Raw genomic sequence first — 17,748 nt, 5'->3', positions numbered from 1 at the left:
TTGGATGGCCACTGAAGGCAGAGACGGAGGGCATTTCCAGGAAATACTTGGACCGTGGGTAGAGTTAAGTTAGCCTGCCGCAGCAAGGCTGAGTCTGGCAGCTCTGCTCACTACACACAGGGATTACTGGACTGCATGCGGCAAGATGCATCCAAACTCCACTCCTTGCCTACGTGATGTGTGTTTAATGCATCCACGCAATCTTGGTGAGAAGGTGTTTATTGGGTATGTTAATAAGAGATCTCTCAGGGTTGTCACTGTCCAGTTTACACCCCAGGCAGCAATTGCAGGAATGGAAATTGGGTGCTCTGCAGCACGCTGCTTGGTTGCCTTTGAGAGACCAAGAACAGAAAAAGGATTTGAGGAAACAGAGAAATAAAAGGAGTTTAATATCTGCTAGTAATGGGCTGCTTATCCTGACACTTTTCCTTCAATGTAGCCTGCCTGAGATTTGACGTTCTAGTTATATTCTGGGGGCCCAATACGCTGCATCTCTCATCTTACAAGGAAGTGAGCGGAGCTCTGAAATATTTGGCTTCTTCTAAGCAAGCAGAAAAATGAGATTTTGTTGAAAACTTCAAGTTCAGACAGCAAAGTGGAAATCCGGTCTGTTGCCTCCTGCAAGGGACAGAGAGAGCTCTTGGAAGCCAGTGGCAGAAAGCACCATGTAGCCTCAGAGCTGGCTTTCAGCAATAACCTGGATATTGGGGAAAGTACCTCTCTTCAGAATTACCCTTCTGGTTTGTGCCCAGTCCTTAACCCTTTTCAACACGCATGTACATGATGGAATTGACTCGCCTACTTTATAAAGCAAAATGAGAGTGCTTTCCAAACACAAAATATTTAGTGTGGGATAATATAACAATGAGGGCCAGAATTGATAATGACCTTTGATGCAGAAATTAATAGCTGGAGATGGAGGAACTAGCAGGGAAATAGAAGAAGTGTCTGAAAACATTTGAACAGCAGGTTGAAAGAGCTGCCTGTTACATCTGGAGGGTCTGTAGAAGTGCTCAACTGAAATGAAGGCTGCTCAGCCTTGCTCCCAGATCATCTCAACAAGGAACACCACCTTTTTGGTGCCTGAGTACCATCCATGTCTTACTGAAGTCTGAAGTATCGCTATTGCTAACCAGCTAATAGTCTTCAACTTGCTGGAATTGGATCACTTAAAGAGCAGTGCAGCCTCTTCCGCACCAGAGATCATGCTTGCTTAATATCAGGAGATTTTTTGGGTCCAGCAGATTTCATCAGATGTCACTGACTTATGAGATATGGATCCCCCATCACCACAAGAAGCTGAACCACATTTAACGGGATGCAGCAGAGCGCAGAGCAGGTGCTGCCGGCACTGTCGCAGCATCTCTGTCCAGCTTTGTGACTTTCTCTTCCTTTCTTTCTCCTTGGCATAGAGAAAGGGGCACACACAGAATAACCATGAGCCAAGGGTCAGAGCACTTTACATTGCAAGACATCACTTGCTGCATCTCTGCTATTAGGACACTTTCTAATTAGAAATGAGCTTAAATGCCCTGTGACTTTCAGAGCTCTGAGCTGCTGAGTTATACTGCACGTATGTTCTGTGGGGCATAAGGGAGGGAGGCAGCAAAGGTATCTTGGGGATCAGTCCTTTCCTGTTAAGAAGAGGGTTTGCCTTTCTGAAGCAATGTCCTTGATGAGTCTGTCAGAGAGAGAGCTGGCTGTTCTCCCTGGACACCGTCACTTGCAGAATTTACCTTGTCCTGATGAAGGGGTAAGGAGGCACTTGTAGTTAAGGCAGAATTACAATTCTCCATTCATTCTCTGAGCACTTGTGCTTTGAACAGTTTATCACAGACTACATCCGTCTCCAGAGCCCTCATGCCAATGTTCTTGACTTTTCTGAACAGCCTTCTGCCCTTTGTCCCGCTGCGCTTTCTCACTGGCTTGATGAGCTTTTGGACTCTCTTATATATCTCAGCTGAAAATAGATTTTCCTTTCTGCTTTAAGAAATAATTCTGAATTACTACTTCTACATTGGTATTCTGTTACGGAGTTTAAAATGGGAGCGGCTTCTGGTTTAAAATAAAAGAATTTTATAGGCAATTTATAGGTTATTTTCCTCTAGATTCCAACACATTTTGGAAGCTCAGAGAGGTTCCTGGCTTGAGTTTGGGCCTAGGACCATAGGCGTGATCAGAGAAACAAGGGGTCAGTGACTAGCCATCTCTCCTCCAGACCCACCAAAGTCCTACTCAGGCACTTTCACACGTGCTAGTCAGACGTTGGGGTCCCTGCAGTATTCCTGAAAATGGAGTATTTTAAGGCCAGCCCCTGGTGCCCTGCTGGCCACATATTAATCGAAGAGGTGGAATGCAATCGGCTGTGTTTTATATAGGAGATCCTTCTTTGCATGTTTGCATCTGCCTGTTGCCACCCCTGCACCCAGTAACCTTTGAGTCAGCTGACTGATTTCAACTCCCAGCTGGGCTGTATCTCTTATGAGCTCTATGAAAGAGGGAAATCAGGTAGAGGAGAGAGGTCCAAGCAGTTCCTATGTGATGGAAAGACTTTATTATGCATATACACATTATTAGACACTAGAGAATCTGTACAGGCAAAAGGCTGCCTGGTGGCCTCAGTATGGGAAGATCTTCACTTGAAGATCACAGTCAGTGATGAGGCCTGGTGTCATTCCTTCCAGCGTTCGTACAACTTCCCAAGCTTTTGTGCACTGGAAGAATAAGTCCTCAGATCTATTTACGCTTTACAATTTTGCAGATCCTTGATGAATGGTTTGGGCGGACGGTCATCTGCTCCTGCGTGAAGCTAAGCTACGACCATGCACAGAGTATGATTGAAAGCCCCGGGAAGGTGTTCTCACCTGAAGAACTTCCCCCTGTCTCCCCTCAACACTCAATAGCCGAGATCCAGCAAGCTGTGCTGAACCTGCATCGAATCGCCCAGCACCTCCGCAAACAGCGCTTCATCGATGGTGCTCTGCGCTTAGACCAGGTGAGTAAATCCAGCCCCTGTAAGGGGCTCCCGCTCCAGTGGAGCAATTTCGTGGTGTACTCCCTAAGGATTTCCTGATAAGTCTAAAAACTCGAAGGGAAAGGTCAGGCTGGAATAGAAAGGCAGGTTTGTGTGCCAATGTCTTATTAAAAGCACATCAAATTATGTACCAAAAGCACTAAGCAAAGTAGGATCAAAAGAAAAAAGTTCCTGTTTTTTAAGGAGTGATCCATCTTCCAACATTTTTCAAAATCCTAAAACCCTGGTGGAGTGGGTAAGTAACTTACACAGTGAAACAAATCATGACGGTGTCATTCAGTATCAAGCAGTTCAGATACCTTAGTACACATTTCACTGTGAAAGGCTCATCCTCCACATTTATTTCTGGGCTTGCAATACTCACGTTTTCCACAGCTTTCATAGCAGTTCTCTGGGCAGGGAAAATGACTAAGTGTTATCTAAGCTAATACTTGTAAGTGCTGGGTGTGTTTCAGAGAATGAAATGCTAGTGAGGAGGTTTTCTGTCTGGGGTGATTTAAATAATCTTGTATCAGTTGTGGTATGTGTCATTTCTATTTTACAAGTAGATCCAGGTATTTTAGACTATCACAGCAAAAATACTTTTGCATTTGAGGTTCAGCTGCTCTGAGGTGGCTTCTGACAGTTTTTGTGAATAGAAGGTTCCAGTAATTAACAGAACCCAGTGGCCTTCCTGAGCAGGAGACAAAATAATCTCTTAATATAAGGAAGCTCCATTGTTTCATTTTGCAAAATGAGCGTGAGTCAACATAAGGATATTGCTGAGAAAGAAGCTAGCGTACTGAGATGTGTAAACAGGACTATTGTACGTAAGAGCTATGTTGTAACCCTTCCATTTTACTCGGTGTTGTGGTGTTGTCTCCAGTTGTAGGAAAGTCTAATTTTAGAGAAATCATTGGAGAGCAAAAGAGCAACGAGTGTCTGTAATCTGTGACCTTCCCCAACAGAGCACGTGGCTTAGTCCGGCAAAGCTGTAAAGAGGAGGCAATGTTCTGTTCCCCATGTCTAAGACAGACAGGATGAGACAACTGTATCTTGAATTTCAGTAGAGAAGTTTGGGGTTGTACTTTAGGATAAACTTTCTGGTGTAGGAACTGTGGTGTCTAAGCCTATCTTGCCTACATCTGTTGTAGGGGGACTTAGAAGACTGGTTAGGCACACATAAGTGAGCCTGGAGCAAGGGCATTTCCTCAAGGTCCCTCCTTGCTCAAAGAAAATAATCATTCTTAAAATTGTATTCAAATAATTTTTGGAAACCAGACTCCCACTTTGAAGTCCTACTTAAACCTCTTTTGGAACAGAGGCTTCCCGTTGAGATTTATTGTACAATGGCTAATAAGCTGGGCTTTTGTTCCCAGGCACACTCTGAATGCTAGAGAAACATAAAAAACCCCAACCTTTGCACTTGATGAGCTAACTGGGAAGCCTTGGAGATGTCTGGGTTGGAACAACAGCCCACAGTGACTGAGAGCTGTGGCTCAGAAAGGTCACCAGCTGCATTACACAAGTCACACTTAGAGCGGTCACCGTATGTGCCTGAGTTGTGTACCTGTTATCAAACTAACCTCAGGGAAAGTATGTTTTAAAAGAGCTGTGACATTTTCAATGGGAGGATTTGGCCAGGGAAGCATCCTCTTCCAGTGATACCCCATGAAAGATTAGCGGTGTTTTGTTTTGCTCTGTGCTGTTACAGAGGAGCCATTAAAGAGAACGTATTGGGGTATCATTTGTGAGATCAGGGTTAAAAGCCACTGCTAAGGGCACCAGAGAGGGCTGATTCCTACTCGGCCTAGTTCCTAACCAATGTGATAAAGTGAATTATATCTCACAAGTGGCACTTTTTGCTGTGCAGAATCTCTCTCCCCTGGCAAGAGTGTCAGAGCAAAGGTAATGGTCTTGGAGAAGGCAGTGTATTTTAGTTCAAGGGACACTTTCACCACACTTACTCTTTTCAAGTGCTGCCTTGATAGTTGCGTTTTGATAAACGACATCCTCCCCAGCGCACGGAGAAAGCGGTTACTGTAAGGCCTGAGTACGAACAGTACGTGAGGGATGGGTGTGTGGACACGGCCAGTGGCGTATGGCCGGACAAAGCAATCTGTAGCTTTTAATAGAAGGAGATGAGTCCCTCTGCCTTTGCTCCCCCACTTCCCTGAGTTCCCATGGACGCAGTTGTGCGCTAGGTCTGACTTCCAGCCCCAAGCAAGCAAGCAAGGGTGGGTCCGAATGGGAAACACACCTTGCTAATCGCTGGACCTCTCACTGATTTCCTGTTGAGTAATGTAAATCCTGAACAATGGAAGACAAACTCCAGCAGGAAACTAGGGGCAATGAATTATCAGATTCCAAATAAATATGTAAGCGAAGGAAATGATCATCCCACAATCTTAAGGGAGGGGGTGGCTGGGCATGGATGACTCCTGTGCTTTTTTTCCCAAGAGATGTGAGGCCTCTTCCTATACATTGCATTATGTTTGAGAGTTTCTACCTTGGGGCCACTCCTGATGTAACAGTGATGACTTTTTTTGCTTACTTCCACCCTACCATTTTTCAGTGTGGCGTGCTCTGGTGCTTTCCGTTGGTATTAAGAAAATGACTGGGGGAAGAATCTCCTGTCCTGCTTTGCCACTGGCCGTGGTGGCCTTGGGCTGGTAGTCTCCCTGCCGGCCTCAGTTTTCCCTTTGGAATGATATCAATCTCCCCTATAGCATCCGTATAATTTGGGATTTATTCCCCAAAACTAGGAACATCTCTCAGATGAAGCCATTCATGGGTGTATCTTTATAATAGCAGAAATACTGGTTGATCAGGGAACCCCTTACACCCGGCATGGGATGGCTCCAGTAAGGTGCAGCAGTGTCAGGCTGGCCATGCCGTGGTGTGGGGAATGTTTCCTGTTTGAATGGTGCTGCTGAATTTTTATGACCTACTGTGTGAGTGGCATCTGCTTGCCCATGATTTTATCTTTTAGCAGTAGTTTTAGAAGCAGGTATCTCTGTAGCTCAACGGATGAAGAATATATATATTTTTTATTTTTTTTTAATAACTTGGGAATTGCATACCTGGGTCACACAGAAGACCTTGAGACAAATTACAGAGGTAGCACACGGTCTTGAAAGCTAAGGATTTGTGGATTCAGTGTCAGTATATATGTGTCTATTTGGGGCTGTGTAATTTTGAATTTCTGCCTCAGTTTGGTCCTGGCCATGGCCACCTACATACCTGCCACTCTTTTTCCCCACAGTGTCTTTCATGCCTCTGCAGAGGACTATAGGGGAATCCTGCTGCATTGGACCTTGGGTCTGAGGACCATCTTTGCAACCAGAGCCACACATCTGTCACTCCATGAGCTCTTGCTGTCCCCATAGGCCCCTTCCAGGGCTTTTTCTCTAGAATATGGTTTCCTGTGCTGCCTGCCAGCTTCCTAGCTCCAGAAGGCAGCTGAGCACTGAGTTTTAGAGGTTTAAAGTCTTTGCACCTTCAGCGGCTAAGGAGCTTATGAAACTTTGTCGACACAGAGAAAGACTAATGTATTTCTTTTCCTTCTTATTTGGAGCTGCAGCTTTTAGATGTAAAGGCGAGAAGTGCCTTGTACTGTGGCTTTGAAAAAAAGTGTTCAGATATTTACAATATTGTTTTCCCTCCCTCGGCCTCCTTCCTGCCCAGGACCATGAAATGCCACCCCTGTGCCGTCCTCTCACAGTGCTTGGTGCACTCGCACTATAAATTGGAGCGGGGATCTGACCTGGTTTAAAAACCAAAGTGAGCACAACCCACAACTTTCCTTTTTTTTCCTGGCCAGGTTACTTTGAAGCTGGATCACTTCCCCAAACCACAGCTTTTAGAAACACTAGCCAGAGAATCAGATAGAAACTTGCTTTCAACAAAAACCATCAAGTTTGCAGAAAAGCTCCTTAGCTCAAGCCTGCCTAGAGGAGACCTGCTGATAAATGATTCTCTTTTTGGCCTCAACAGTTTATAAATGAATCACGAGGACAGATGCCTACGAGAAGACAGGTTAAAAAAGATTTCTGTGTGTATTTAAAATGAGAATACCCCAGGATGCTGATCTGTCTCTATGACAACTGTCTGTGAGCTGAGCAGTGGCTTTTGTTGTGCCGGTGATTCTGCCTTTGCCAGCACACTTAGACCTGGGTGCTCAAAACGTTGGCATTGACCAAAGTTCACTGTGAGAACAACCCAAAGTGCGTTTGCGTTAGACCAGTTAATGGCATTGAATTGTTTACTAGAATAGCTTCTCTCCTTGTTTTCTGCGCAACAGACGTTCAGCTTTGCAGGTGTGTGCGAAAAGGGAAGAAAAAAAGGATTAAAATGGCAAAGATGAGAACGTTACGCAAATTTAAGGGTTGAATTGCTAGTGAAATGGTCTCGCTTCTGCTTGCTCCCAGCCTGTGTGCCGTGCCCCTGTCTCGTCGTCTGAGCAAGGGTTGCTTTTCCCTGTGGGTCTCTATTGTTTTGAATAACTTAAAGATAGTTAAAATTGTATTGTGTACCTCTGCACCATGCTGGAGACCTTACCTACGGTCCTGTCCAGTGGCTGCTGGCGATAACGAAATAAGGGATCTTTGAGAATAGCTTTGTTTAATTAAGGTTGGTGGGACTCCTGAAGTGATAGAATATTGCTGCTGCAGGAAGCATAGGGAAACAAGCACGAAGACTCCAAACGCCAGAACGTGTGCAGAATACCGGCTCCAAAACACCCAGGTATATGGCATACTGGATATATTAACCAGCTCTGTATAGTTTTTGAAGCTCTCAGAATTGACTCTGCCTACTTGATGCAAACAGCTCTGAGAAGTTGACTCAAGCCATCCACACACGGAAGACGAGGAGGAAGAAGGACATTGTATGTGCAGGATGTGCCACTGTATGTTGGGAAATTTCATACTGAGTTGTGGCTAATGGGACAGGACAGAAACACATATTTTTAGACACTGCTAATGCCGTTTAATTGTAAATCTCAAGAGCCAGAGATTTAATTACTGTCACCATTAAAATCTTCCAATATGAATGACTGCTGGAAATAATTATGGGAAATTGTTTTGTCATATTTCCTGCCTCATATCTGTATAGTAAGCATTCAGATCTTCTCCTCTTCTTGCTGTGTGGAAGTAGTAAATGTTTCTACCCCGGATAACCAGTCATCGTGCACAAAATACAATATATTCGTATATGAATGGAAGACACTTTAGGTTGGAAGAACTGTTTAGATGGGACAGCAAAGGGCTATAATATTGTATAGACCTCAGTTAACCGAATGTGCCTATGTTTTCCCTAATAGTGTGATCTGAATTTATGTCTTAAAATGCTGTTGAGGCAGGAGGGCCATCCCGGCTTGAGTACTCCCTGGTATGATGCCTAGGTTTTCTAGCCATGGCTACTGTATGTGCTACCCCTGCATGCTCTTGGTGCACACACCTTTCTCGGGAGGAGTAAATGGCTTTGCTTCAACCCCTGATTCTTGGCTGCACCTCTCCAGGGAGCATTGCTTTGTTGGGTTTTTGGCCAGTCTCAAAGAGAAAGTCCTGGTGGTCATCGCCTAGGATGTGCCATTGGTACCAAATTCATCTTGGATTTGGTTCCCTCAGGGTAGGTTGAGGTGTGTACCTGCTTTGGCACTTGCTTTGGCCCAAGAGGAAATCCAAAACGCCTATTTTTAAAATCCTGAAAACTGCTATGACACCTCCTGAAAGAGGCCGTTACAGCGACAGTACATGAACGTGACAGCAGAGGCAGGGTGAGCTGTACCTATGGTGCTGTAAGATAAATGGAAATGCAGACTGACAAGGAGCTTTCACTACTCACTTCCTATCACAATTCCACCATTGTCTGCTCCTTCTCTTTGATGTCTGGTTAAAGAGACATCACTGATACCCAGAATGGGGACAGCAGGTGCTATACAATCATTATGGATAGTTGCTTATACTGTGTGATACAGAAGGCAGCTGGGGGGATGTTGGATGTATTTGGAGATTAATTTCCTTTGGGGATTTTATGTCTTTTGCATAGCCCCAGTTAATACGTCAAAATGAGCATCCAAGGCCACAGCTTTCTACTGGGGGATACTGCTCTTCCCCGCAGGAGTAATTGAAATGCATTTGCAAAGGTGCGTTAGCGAAGTAGGAATGATTTTCGAAATGTCTTTCCTACAATACCACAGGGGAACATGGTACTTTGCAGGCAAATATGAAATATCATTGTCGTCAGGAACAGCTAACGGCTCAGGTCGGGCAGCTTACACACGCACCGAGGATGCGCGCAGGAAGGAGGTGTTGCGGGGTCATGTTATGGAGGGGGGCTGTGTTGGCTTAGCATCTCTCTGCTTGCATGGAGATGTTTGCATTGCCAGTAGGTTTTAAAATGTTTTGATTAAATTAGGATTTTGAGTGGAAAGCCCTCAGAATCTAATCTTTTGCCCTGGGATTTTAATGAAGTCCTCCCAGGGGTGTGAGTAGGATTGATGTCCTTGCACATGTCCTGCCGTTCCCCGATAGTTCTTTTAGAGCTGAGCAGCTGTGTCCCAGCAGGAGCAGGTGGTGAAGTGGTCGAGCTGGCTCCGGCAGGAGGGGGGAGTCAGACGCTGGAGTGCAGGGCTCGGCTGTAGAGAGTCATGCTGGGAGCCACCGCAGCCAGATGTCTGGGCAAACACGGCCGGGAAGGAGCTCCCCACACAGTGGTGCTCTGGCATTAATTTACCATCAGTAATGCAAGAGTGGGTTATGACTTTATTCTTCCTGGAGTAAGTATTCCAGCCACTAGCTCAGATACTCAAATTTTCCGGTCATATACAAGTGTTTTTCTTCTAAACAAACACAGCTTAACCCTTATTAAATCTACCATAGACCTGCAAGCTCAGAAACTCCTCCAAAAAGACGGGGTCTTATGCTTTAATTCTGAGATGCTGTCTGTCACAGCAGTAGCTTCTTTCATCTGCCAGCCTCAGAGCAAGTATCAGAGGGGAGGCTGGCTCCATCCTTCCAGGCGATGGGAACGGCATGGAGGGGTGAAGCAGTTGCCTGAGCTCACGCGGTGAGTCAGTGGCAGAGCTGGCAGGACAGCCTTTTCCTGATTCCCAGGCCAAATCCAGCGCCTTAGGCCAACGCTGACCGTTCTCTTCCTCTCACGTTTATTACTGACAGCTATTGAATAAGAATTGGTGCTTTTTTGTTTCTGCTATTTATTGCTGGCCCAGTTAAGGTCAGGGTTTTTTTATCCCAGTTCCCCAGCAGGTACTTCTCATGGTACAGAGCAGAGAAACAAGCAACATCAGCATGAAGGGCTGAACTGTGGCCAGCACGTCTGCAACGCAGAAGCAATCAGCGTGATTCACAAGTGGTCCCTCTCCCCAGTCCTTTCAGTTCTCAGGCTTTGCCTACATGCGCCAGGACCAAGTCAGTGTGCTGCTATCCCGTAGAAATCTCTCTTGCTTCAACAGGACAGAGTTGCAGTGGGCAGTACTTCATCATACCTTCCAAATTGCTTGGCTTTTTCTATCGATTAAATCCAGTTGGTGATCAGCCATTGTAGAAGGGGGGTGAGCTGGCAGTCATCACATGCTGACCTGCAAGTAGGGTTGAAGGTGTTTGCAGGTACTCCAAATTCACACATGAAGTAGACATCTCTTCGTTTCCTGGACTAGCTGGACACAGATGGGTCTTGCCCATGCTTGTGTGATGGGCAGCTTGGGGTCACTTGCTCATAGGGACCTCAGACAGTGCCGAATAGCATCTCTAGGGGAAAGAGAGGGTGTCTGTGGCAGGTGGTGGCTTAGTGTGATGGAATGTGTCCCAGACATGAAGCTGATAGCTAAGATGAACAGAATTCAGTGCTTGATCCAGCTGAGCAAGCCACTCACTGGTATTTTTGAGGTTGGTAGGGAGAGAAGTAGTGGCTTCTGCTGGTTATATTGAAAGAGGTTCAGGATGGAAAAACTGGTTCTCAGTGAAGCAGAAACCATCTGGTTCTTCAGTGTCTCTGATGGCAAGACAGATAAAACCCAGGAAAACATGTGTTTTTGTAGAGGTGCATGTGGGGTGAGTGCTGGGAGGAAATTCTTATTTTACATTTTCTACTGAGGAAACAGTCCTTGCTCCAAGAGTCTTGCCCTCCAGTTGATGGTGTTTTTCTTCCCCAGCAATGAACAGACATCATCAGAAAGTCTCTTGTTTCAGATTCCGTTTATCACGTATTTGAACAGAGACTTGACAAGGTTTTTTTCAGGTATTAATTATAGCTGACTGCATGGCTAATCCATCATTCTCTTTAGATGGAGTCACTGGGTGTTGAGTGATGTAACTTCAAATGTGATCAGTCTGCCATAGGTGAAGATGTAGCAGCTCTTAGTCAGAGCCAGTTCTGTTTCACCTAACAGTAAATGGAAGAAAGGGTAATTGTATAATGACAAAAGACAACGTTTGGAAGGGGATGAAAGATTCAGGCATTGCAGTTCTGTGATTTCTCATTTGAATTCCAAAGTGAGAGCAGGGGAAAAATTCTTGCTTTCCATGACCACAACTCATTTTATCACGTGTCTCTGGGCATGATCATTTCTTCTGAGTCCTGGGATGTTTTATCTTTTGTCATCCATAGCATATGGATGCTGAAGTACAAAGAAGCTCAGAGAGCACCTGTGGTTTCCACAGCCCTCTGAAATGAGGCTACAAGAGTCTTGGCCAAGATCCCAGCAGCTGAGCTGAGGATGGAGCTGATCTTGTCCCATCTGAGGAAGTCAGTGCCTGCTGAAGTCCACTTTCAGGTTTATCTAAGGGCATTCCAAGTCCAAGCCCACGTCTCCTGAAATTATATGCCCTGCTAAAGTTTGCAGTGATTCATTGGGAGTATATTTTGTTAAGCAACCTTTTTCTTTGTTTTGAAAGCAAGTGGCTTTGAATCTGTCTTTAGTAGTCTACACCTTCACATCTTCATATGGTAATAAGGAAGTTGTTCAAGCGTATGAGCATAATTCAGAGTGTAGATTTCCCCTGAATACATAATTGCATAAAATGGGAGCATGAGGCATGACATCCAGATAAGGTTGTTGGTCCCCGTTGCACTTTGTTTCTGAGATGTGTCCATACTTGAGATTTGAGAAAGATCTCCCTGAATGTGCTCCTTCTTTGTGCAGCGCTGTCTTCCGCTGTGGGAGACACTGTGGTTCCCTGTTGCTTCCTGCTCTCATTTTGAGACGCAAATACCCATCTCTCCCCAAAGATACGTATTCACAAGTTGTTGCGTTGTCAACGCCTTATAACCTGACAGGAGAATTAAACTTTGCTCTCTGAAGGGAATGCATTGTCCAGTTTGGATCTAGGCTGGTAGCATATATATTGCATTTGTGCTAATTAGTTACCAACCGAGTTGGCTACAGTCCGTTGCCCATCTGTGATGGGCTACCATTAAATTGATGGTCACTTGAAAACTAAGCAAGAGGCAGTGAGAAAGTAGCCTCAAGAATTTGTTGGATTAGAGTGGTTTGAGAGACTTCAGACATCTGGAAGAAACCAGCCATGCAAAATCACTACCTTGGGGGACTGCAGAGCTGTAGCTTATTGGGTGTCTCACGGCAATGCTGAGATCAGCCCTCCGACAGAGAAATTCTCAGTCCCATGAATCAACAGGAGGTTTTGCATTAGCTTTAAGGCTGCAGTTTCACCTCAATTTCAAGGTCTCTGTTTTAATCTCCTTGTTTTTCTGAGAAGAAACCCCATTGATCCAGCTAGCACTTTACTTCTGATTAGCATGTTAGAGTAGAACCTGACCCACAATACCAGGAAATAAAATGCTTAAATAGCTAAAATGGGATTTAAAAAAAATGCAATTTATTAAATGATTTCTCTGTCAGTGATGTGTTTAGCAGGTATAGAAAACAGAATGAACTAAAACAGGCTTTGGCATTTCGGAAAGTGAGTCATTTTTTCTGTTGCATCATGTATAAACTTTTCCCTTTTCATGTATGTATGGTTGAAATTACTTTGAGGTTTTGAATTTTCACTTCAACTCTCTGTTTTTTATTATTTTCAAGCATTACTGAAAGTGATGGTTGATAGTCTTTAATACTGTGCTCTCATTGCATTTTTTTTAAAAAAGCCAGTGGGCCACATATAGGTGGTTAAATGAGCCAGGGAGTTATTGGTTTCTCATGTTTAGGTAGGAATGAGAGGTAGGTGTATTGATGGATCCATAACATGGTGCCAAGGGGTGCTGCTGTCAAATAGCCTTTATGCAGGGGACCAACCTTGAAATCCTTGTTGTGCAGTGTGGTCATCTCTTTTCAAATTCTCAAGCATTTGTACAGGTTCCTTGAAATCAGTTTAAAGACCATGAACATGATGCTGTTGCAACCAGCTGAGATAGCAGACAGGTATGTCTGTTTTCTTAAAAGAGTGCAAAACAGTATTGAACCCTCTGAGGTTCTCCATGCTGGAGGAATGCTCAGTGTCCCAGCAGTTTTAAGATGAAGTCTAGAGCAGACAATGAATACTGAGAGAGGCCAGATAGAAATACGGGATCTAAATGGAGTTTCCATAGGTCAGGCCCAGCACAGAAGCCAGTTGGTCTCCACATGCCAGGACCAACAAGATGTTGTTCATGCTTCTTGGGATGAAGAAATCCAGCAGATGGAGGTGTGTTAAACCTGCCCTTGTGTGCCCACTTTGTAGGGAGAAACGGCTACTCCTCAGGGTGAACTTGATGACCTTCTTTCTTTTGAGTTCACAGCTACCGTCTGCAGCTGAGCACTGCAGGAAAGAGAGGACTTGTCCTAACCCCCAAGCAGCTGGGCAAAGTAACATCATCTGGGCTTCATCCCTTCAGAAAAATTGTTGAAAGGCAGGCAGCTTCTACAACCGACTTCTTTGGGCTGGTGGGTTTCTTGCACAGCTTTGGCTTGGTGTGCTGCCAGGCCTGGTTCATCCTTGCTCCTGCTGTTGGTAGGTCTGTAGCTTGCTTCGGACCCAGCACTGAAGATCAGTGTTTTAGCTACAAGTAGCCTTTGTAATAGTGGTAGCATAGCGATGGGCACAAGATAAAATTCAAAGGAGGAAGACTTGCTGAAAAGAGCTTAAACAGCCAAGAAATGGGTGCCACCATAGGCATTTCTCCCAACCCTCACTAATTTTCATTTTGAAAGAGTTATGTTTGGGGAGGGATTTTTTTCTTTGTCTAAAATAAAAAAAATCTTACCCTCCTTCATGGAGCTGCTGGCCCAAATGTTTTTAGAACTAGCGTGCAGCTGCCGGGTCTACCTTGTCTCGTTAGAAACTGGCTTGATTTTCAGTCTTGGCAGATCCCATGAGAGTCTATGAGATCTATTAGAAGGGTCCAAGGTGACTCTTTGGTATGAGAGGGTAGGCGTTTCACAGCTTGCTGAATGTCAGCTGTGACAGTGCGGTGCCTGGGATGTGCTGTGTCAAGGTTTGAGCTGCCAGTTATGGCATCGTGGAAATGTAAAGCTGGAAGGGGCTTTAGGAGATGATCCTTTCCTTTTGCTGGCAATAGCAGGAGCTCAGCTGGTAGCGGTCCTGTGCCGTGTTTTTTGTTGCTTTGTCACTGAGCCTTTGTAGCTGCTGGGGCCTGTGTAGCCAGAGCGAGTTCCTCCTGGGGTTGTCTCCATGACTTTCACTCACCCAGCCGTGCAGATACAAAGTGTGTGGAAGAAGTTTGCCGCTGGGCCTGTCCCTCATGTGTCCCTGATTAGTCGTTGCCTGGAATCTGAAATACTAAAGGCCTGCAGAAACCTTGCGAGGAGCTCGGCTGAGCGCGCCAAGGTCCTCTGGGGTAGAGTTCAGCAGTCTGAAGGGCTCACCTGATTACAGCAAGGTAGTCATGCAAAGTGACTCACACGAGATTATCTTTAATGTCATCAAGTGTTTCTTCTCATTACAGTTGAGAAGACAGCCTGCTGGCTGCTGTTGTAACGGGGTTTTACATGACGTGGCTGCAGTGTTGCGTGGTGCAGAGAAATGCTGGGGTGCAAGATGCCCTCTAGTGCAGTCCAGGCAGCATAGCTCAGCGCTCCCACGGCTGGTGGCATCGCCGCCACGCCGGGGGCGAGTGGCATGGCTGGGCAATAACCAGAGTGGGCAAAGCATAGCAGGGACCTTTGCTCTTCAGCTTTAAGTGGGGATTTCAGCCTTAGGTTGGGTTTATGGAAAGCAGCGTGAGGTTTGGTTTAGGGAAGAAAAAAAAAATAGTCCTTTCAAAAAGCAATTTGTTTCTGCTTTCTGTGAGCAAGGCTTCCAAACGGACTCGGTCAGTTCTGCAGTACGATCAACAGGACTGGAAAAAAATACCAAGTGAAGTAACACAGTGGCTGTGGTAAACATGAACTGAGGCCTTGGAAGTAGCTAATGGCATACCACAAAAGAGTCTCCTTTCACCCACCACGGGCTGTGCCAGCAGCAAGTGCTGCCAGCGCTGGCGTCTAGCAGAGGAAAGCATCATTTGGCTCCCTTTTGGATTTCATTACTCTTCCTGCACTCCCTCCTGCTCACAGCAAAAGCCTTTCCAGTTGTAAAGAAGTGAATTAACTCCCTTCGTGTCAGTGATGGATGAGGCGCTTTCTCCCCCTTCAAAGAGGGGAGCCGTGCCGGTGAATGCGGGCCAGAGGAGTTGAAAAGTCCAAGCGGAACAGGAGAGCCCGTGGGGTGACCCAGCTGTCGGGCAGGACACCCTGGGGACAGCTCCCACCGGTGCCCTGTGAGCAGGGAACAAAAGCTGCTCTCAGCACGCTCGCCCTCGAGGCTCATTTTTTTTTGTGTCCTGCTTTCAATGGACTTGGGCACATCCCTTAACACACAGCAGCCATTTGCGTGGGGTTCACGGAGCCTCAAAGGCTTTCGGAGGGTGCTTCTCTGCCCTGCACAAAGGAGGGTTAGCACGCTGGTACTTGGGAGATCTCCTTTCAGGCGTCCATGGCTAATCATATTAAAGGTGACCTCGTGGGCAGCGCTTTCCATTGTTGCCATGTGTTTTGTCCAGTGCTTGAGTGATGTTGCACATTGGAATGTATTCATGCGTTGCCTAATTTAATCACCAGGCTTAATCTCCTCTCCTGTTCTGCACCCTTAGAATTTACTGGCTCCTTTCTAGCCTCCCGTGCATTGTCTGGGTCTCCTTCACAAACTGATACCGATGCCTGGAGGTATTTTTATTTATTTACTTTCAGAGTGTATTTAAAAAAAATCATCTCAACAACAAACCCAGCAACCTCTCCAAAGTGTGAGCAAGCGCAGTGGATGCTCTAGGAGGCTGATCCTCCGTCCCTGTGATCTTTTTCTTCCAGCTTTTCCATAGAGAAATTAAGGATTAGGCTCATGGGCTTAAAAAAACAAAAAAAAATACTACGAATGGAAAAATGACTGAGAAAGTGGTGTGTATCCTTTTAATATTGTTGGAATAAATAACTAATTTTAAGAACTTGACTGTCTCTGTAAAATATGGTGTTGGTTTCTGCCTTTAAAATTTACCACTTTGGTATGGACAACTCCAATTCCAGGACTGACCGGACAAAATTAACCCAACAAAGCCCCAAGTCCATCAAGCTGGGAAACTGGAAAGTCTGATTTATGCAAAACTACTGCAAAAACCAGAGACCTCTGCAAAAGCTGCCATGCTCCGCAGAAGCCAGGCATTTCTAGGGAGCAGTGCTTTACAGTCTGTCTTTTAAGGATGATTTCTAAAGATTTTTCTAAGACTTCCCTGCCCCAGCCAGCTCTGCCGTGTGGAGGGGTATGTTAAAAATGGGAACTAGAGATTCAGTTGTGTTGTGACTTGCTTTAGGAGTGGATGGGGTCAGTCCCAGCAAGGGAAGGTAGTGATGAGATTTTAGGACGATACACGATCAGGTTGCTAGTATGCTGAACTCCCAGGGGCAGGAAATCTTCTAATTTCCTTACACTTGCTGAGGCAGATTGTTAAATAAATACCTCATGCTTTGGTTCAGCTCTTAGATTCTCCTTCTCCGCATACGGCGTGCTGGTACCCACAACTCTAAACAGTGAACTACATCCCGGATGTCTTTGAAACCTTAAACATAGCTTGTACCAATTTAACTGAATTACAGCTTTGAGTTTCTCTCTGTGTGTGTGTGTGTGTGTGTGTGTACATGCACACATGCATTTCTTGCAGCCGAGCTCTTGCACGTGAGCTTGCTGGTCTTCTGAGACTGTGTGTTATGGTTTGGGTTTGATAGGAGGAAGGAGGAATGACATAAAAGATTGCAGATTTGTGACTGGTTTTAAAAATAGTTTTAAAATATTATGTATCTTCATTTTGAAGAAATGCAATACTGCTTGGAAACCACAACTACTGAACATAAACCATGTCGAGCCCCTTACATATGTTAAATAACAGTGCGGAACAGAGGGTTATAAACAGCCTGCTGTGCATTAATGCTGGAAGAAGATCACTGATCCTAACCCCCGCACTCCAACCCGGGGATCGACAGCAGCGTCGTGGGCTCTGACATCAACTTGGCCCTACAAAAATACTTCACATTTTACACCACACCTTTTCAGAGTGAACCTTGCCAGAGCCCTTTCCGAAGCATCTACATGCAGAAATCGCTTCCCCGCTGAAGCACAGCTGTATCAGAGCTGGAGGAAGACGGCTGGCCGTGGGTTAGCTGGAGGGCAGGGTGCCCAACCCCCAGCCAGCAGGGCTCTGGCCTCGCTGGGACAAGTCGCCTGGCCCCC

At 45.5% G+C, this 17,748-nt stretch overlaps 1 protein-coding gene across 1 annotated transcript in view; it reads left to right on the top strand.

Moving 5' to 3' along the window:
• The window catches only part of DIS3L2 (DIS3 like 3'-5' exoribonuclease 2), a 196,733-nt gene that overhangs the window by 125,392 nt on the left and 53,593 nt on the right, over nt 1–17,748 (top strand). The window contains 1 exon segment of the mRNA XM_009323570.1: nt 2,762–2,995. Coding sequence (XP_009321845.1) covers nt 2,762–2,995 — 234 coding nt within the window.

Source organism: Pygoscelis adeliae, unplaced genomic scaffold, assembly GCF_000699105.1.
Source record: "Pygoscelis adeliae isolate BGI_AS28 unplaced genomic scaffold, ASM69910v1 Scaffold245, whole genome shotgun sequence".
NCBI classification, from domain to species: domain Eukaryota; kingdom Metazoa; phylum Chordata; class Aves; order Sphenisciformes; family Spheniscidae; genus Pygoscelis; species Pygoscelis adeliae.
Note: the sequence above shows the minus strand (reverse complement) of the source record. Positions and strands in the feature narration are given on the sequence as shown.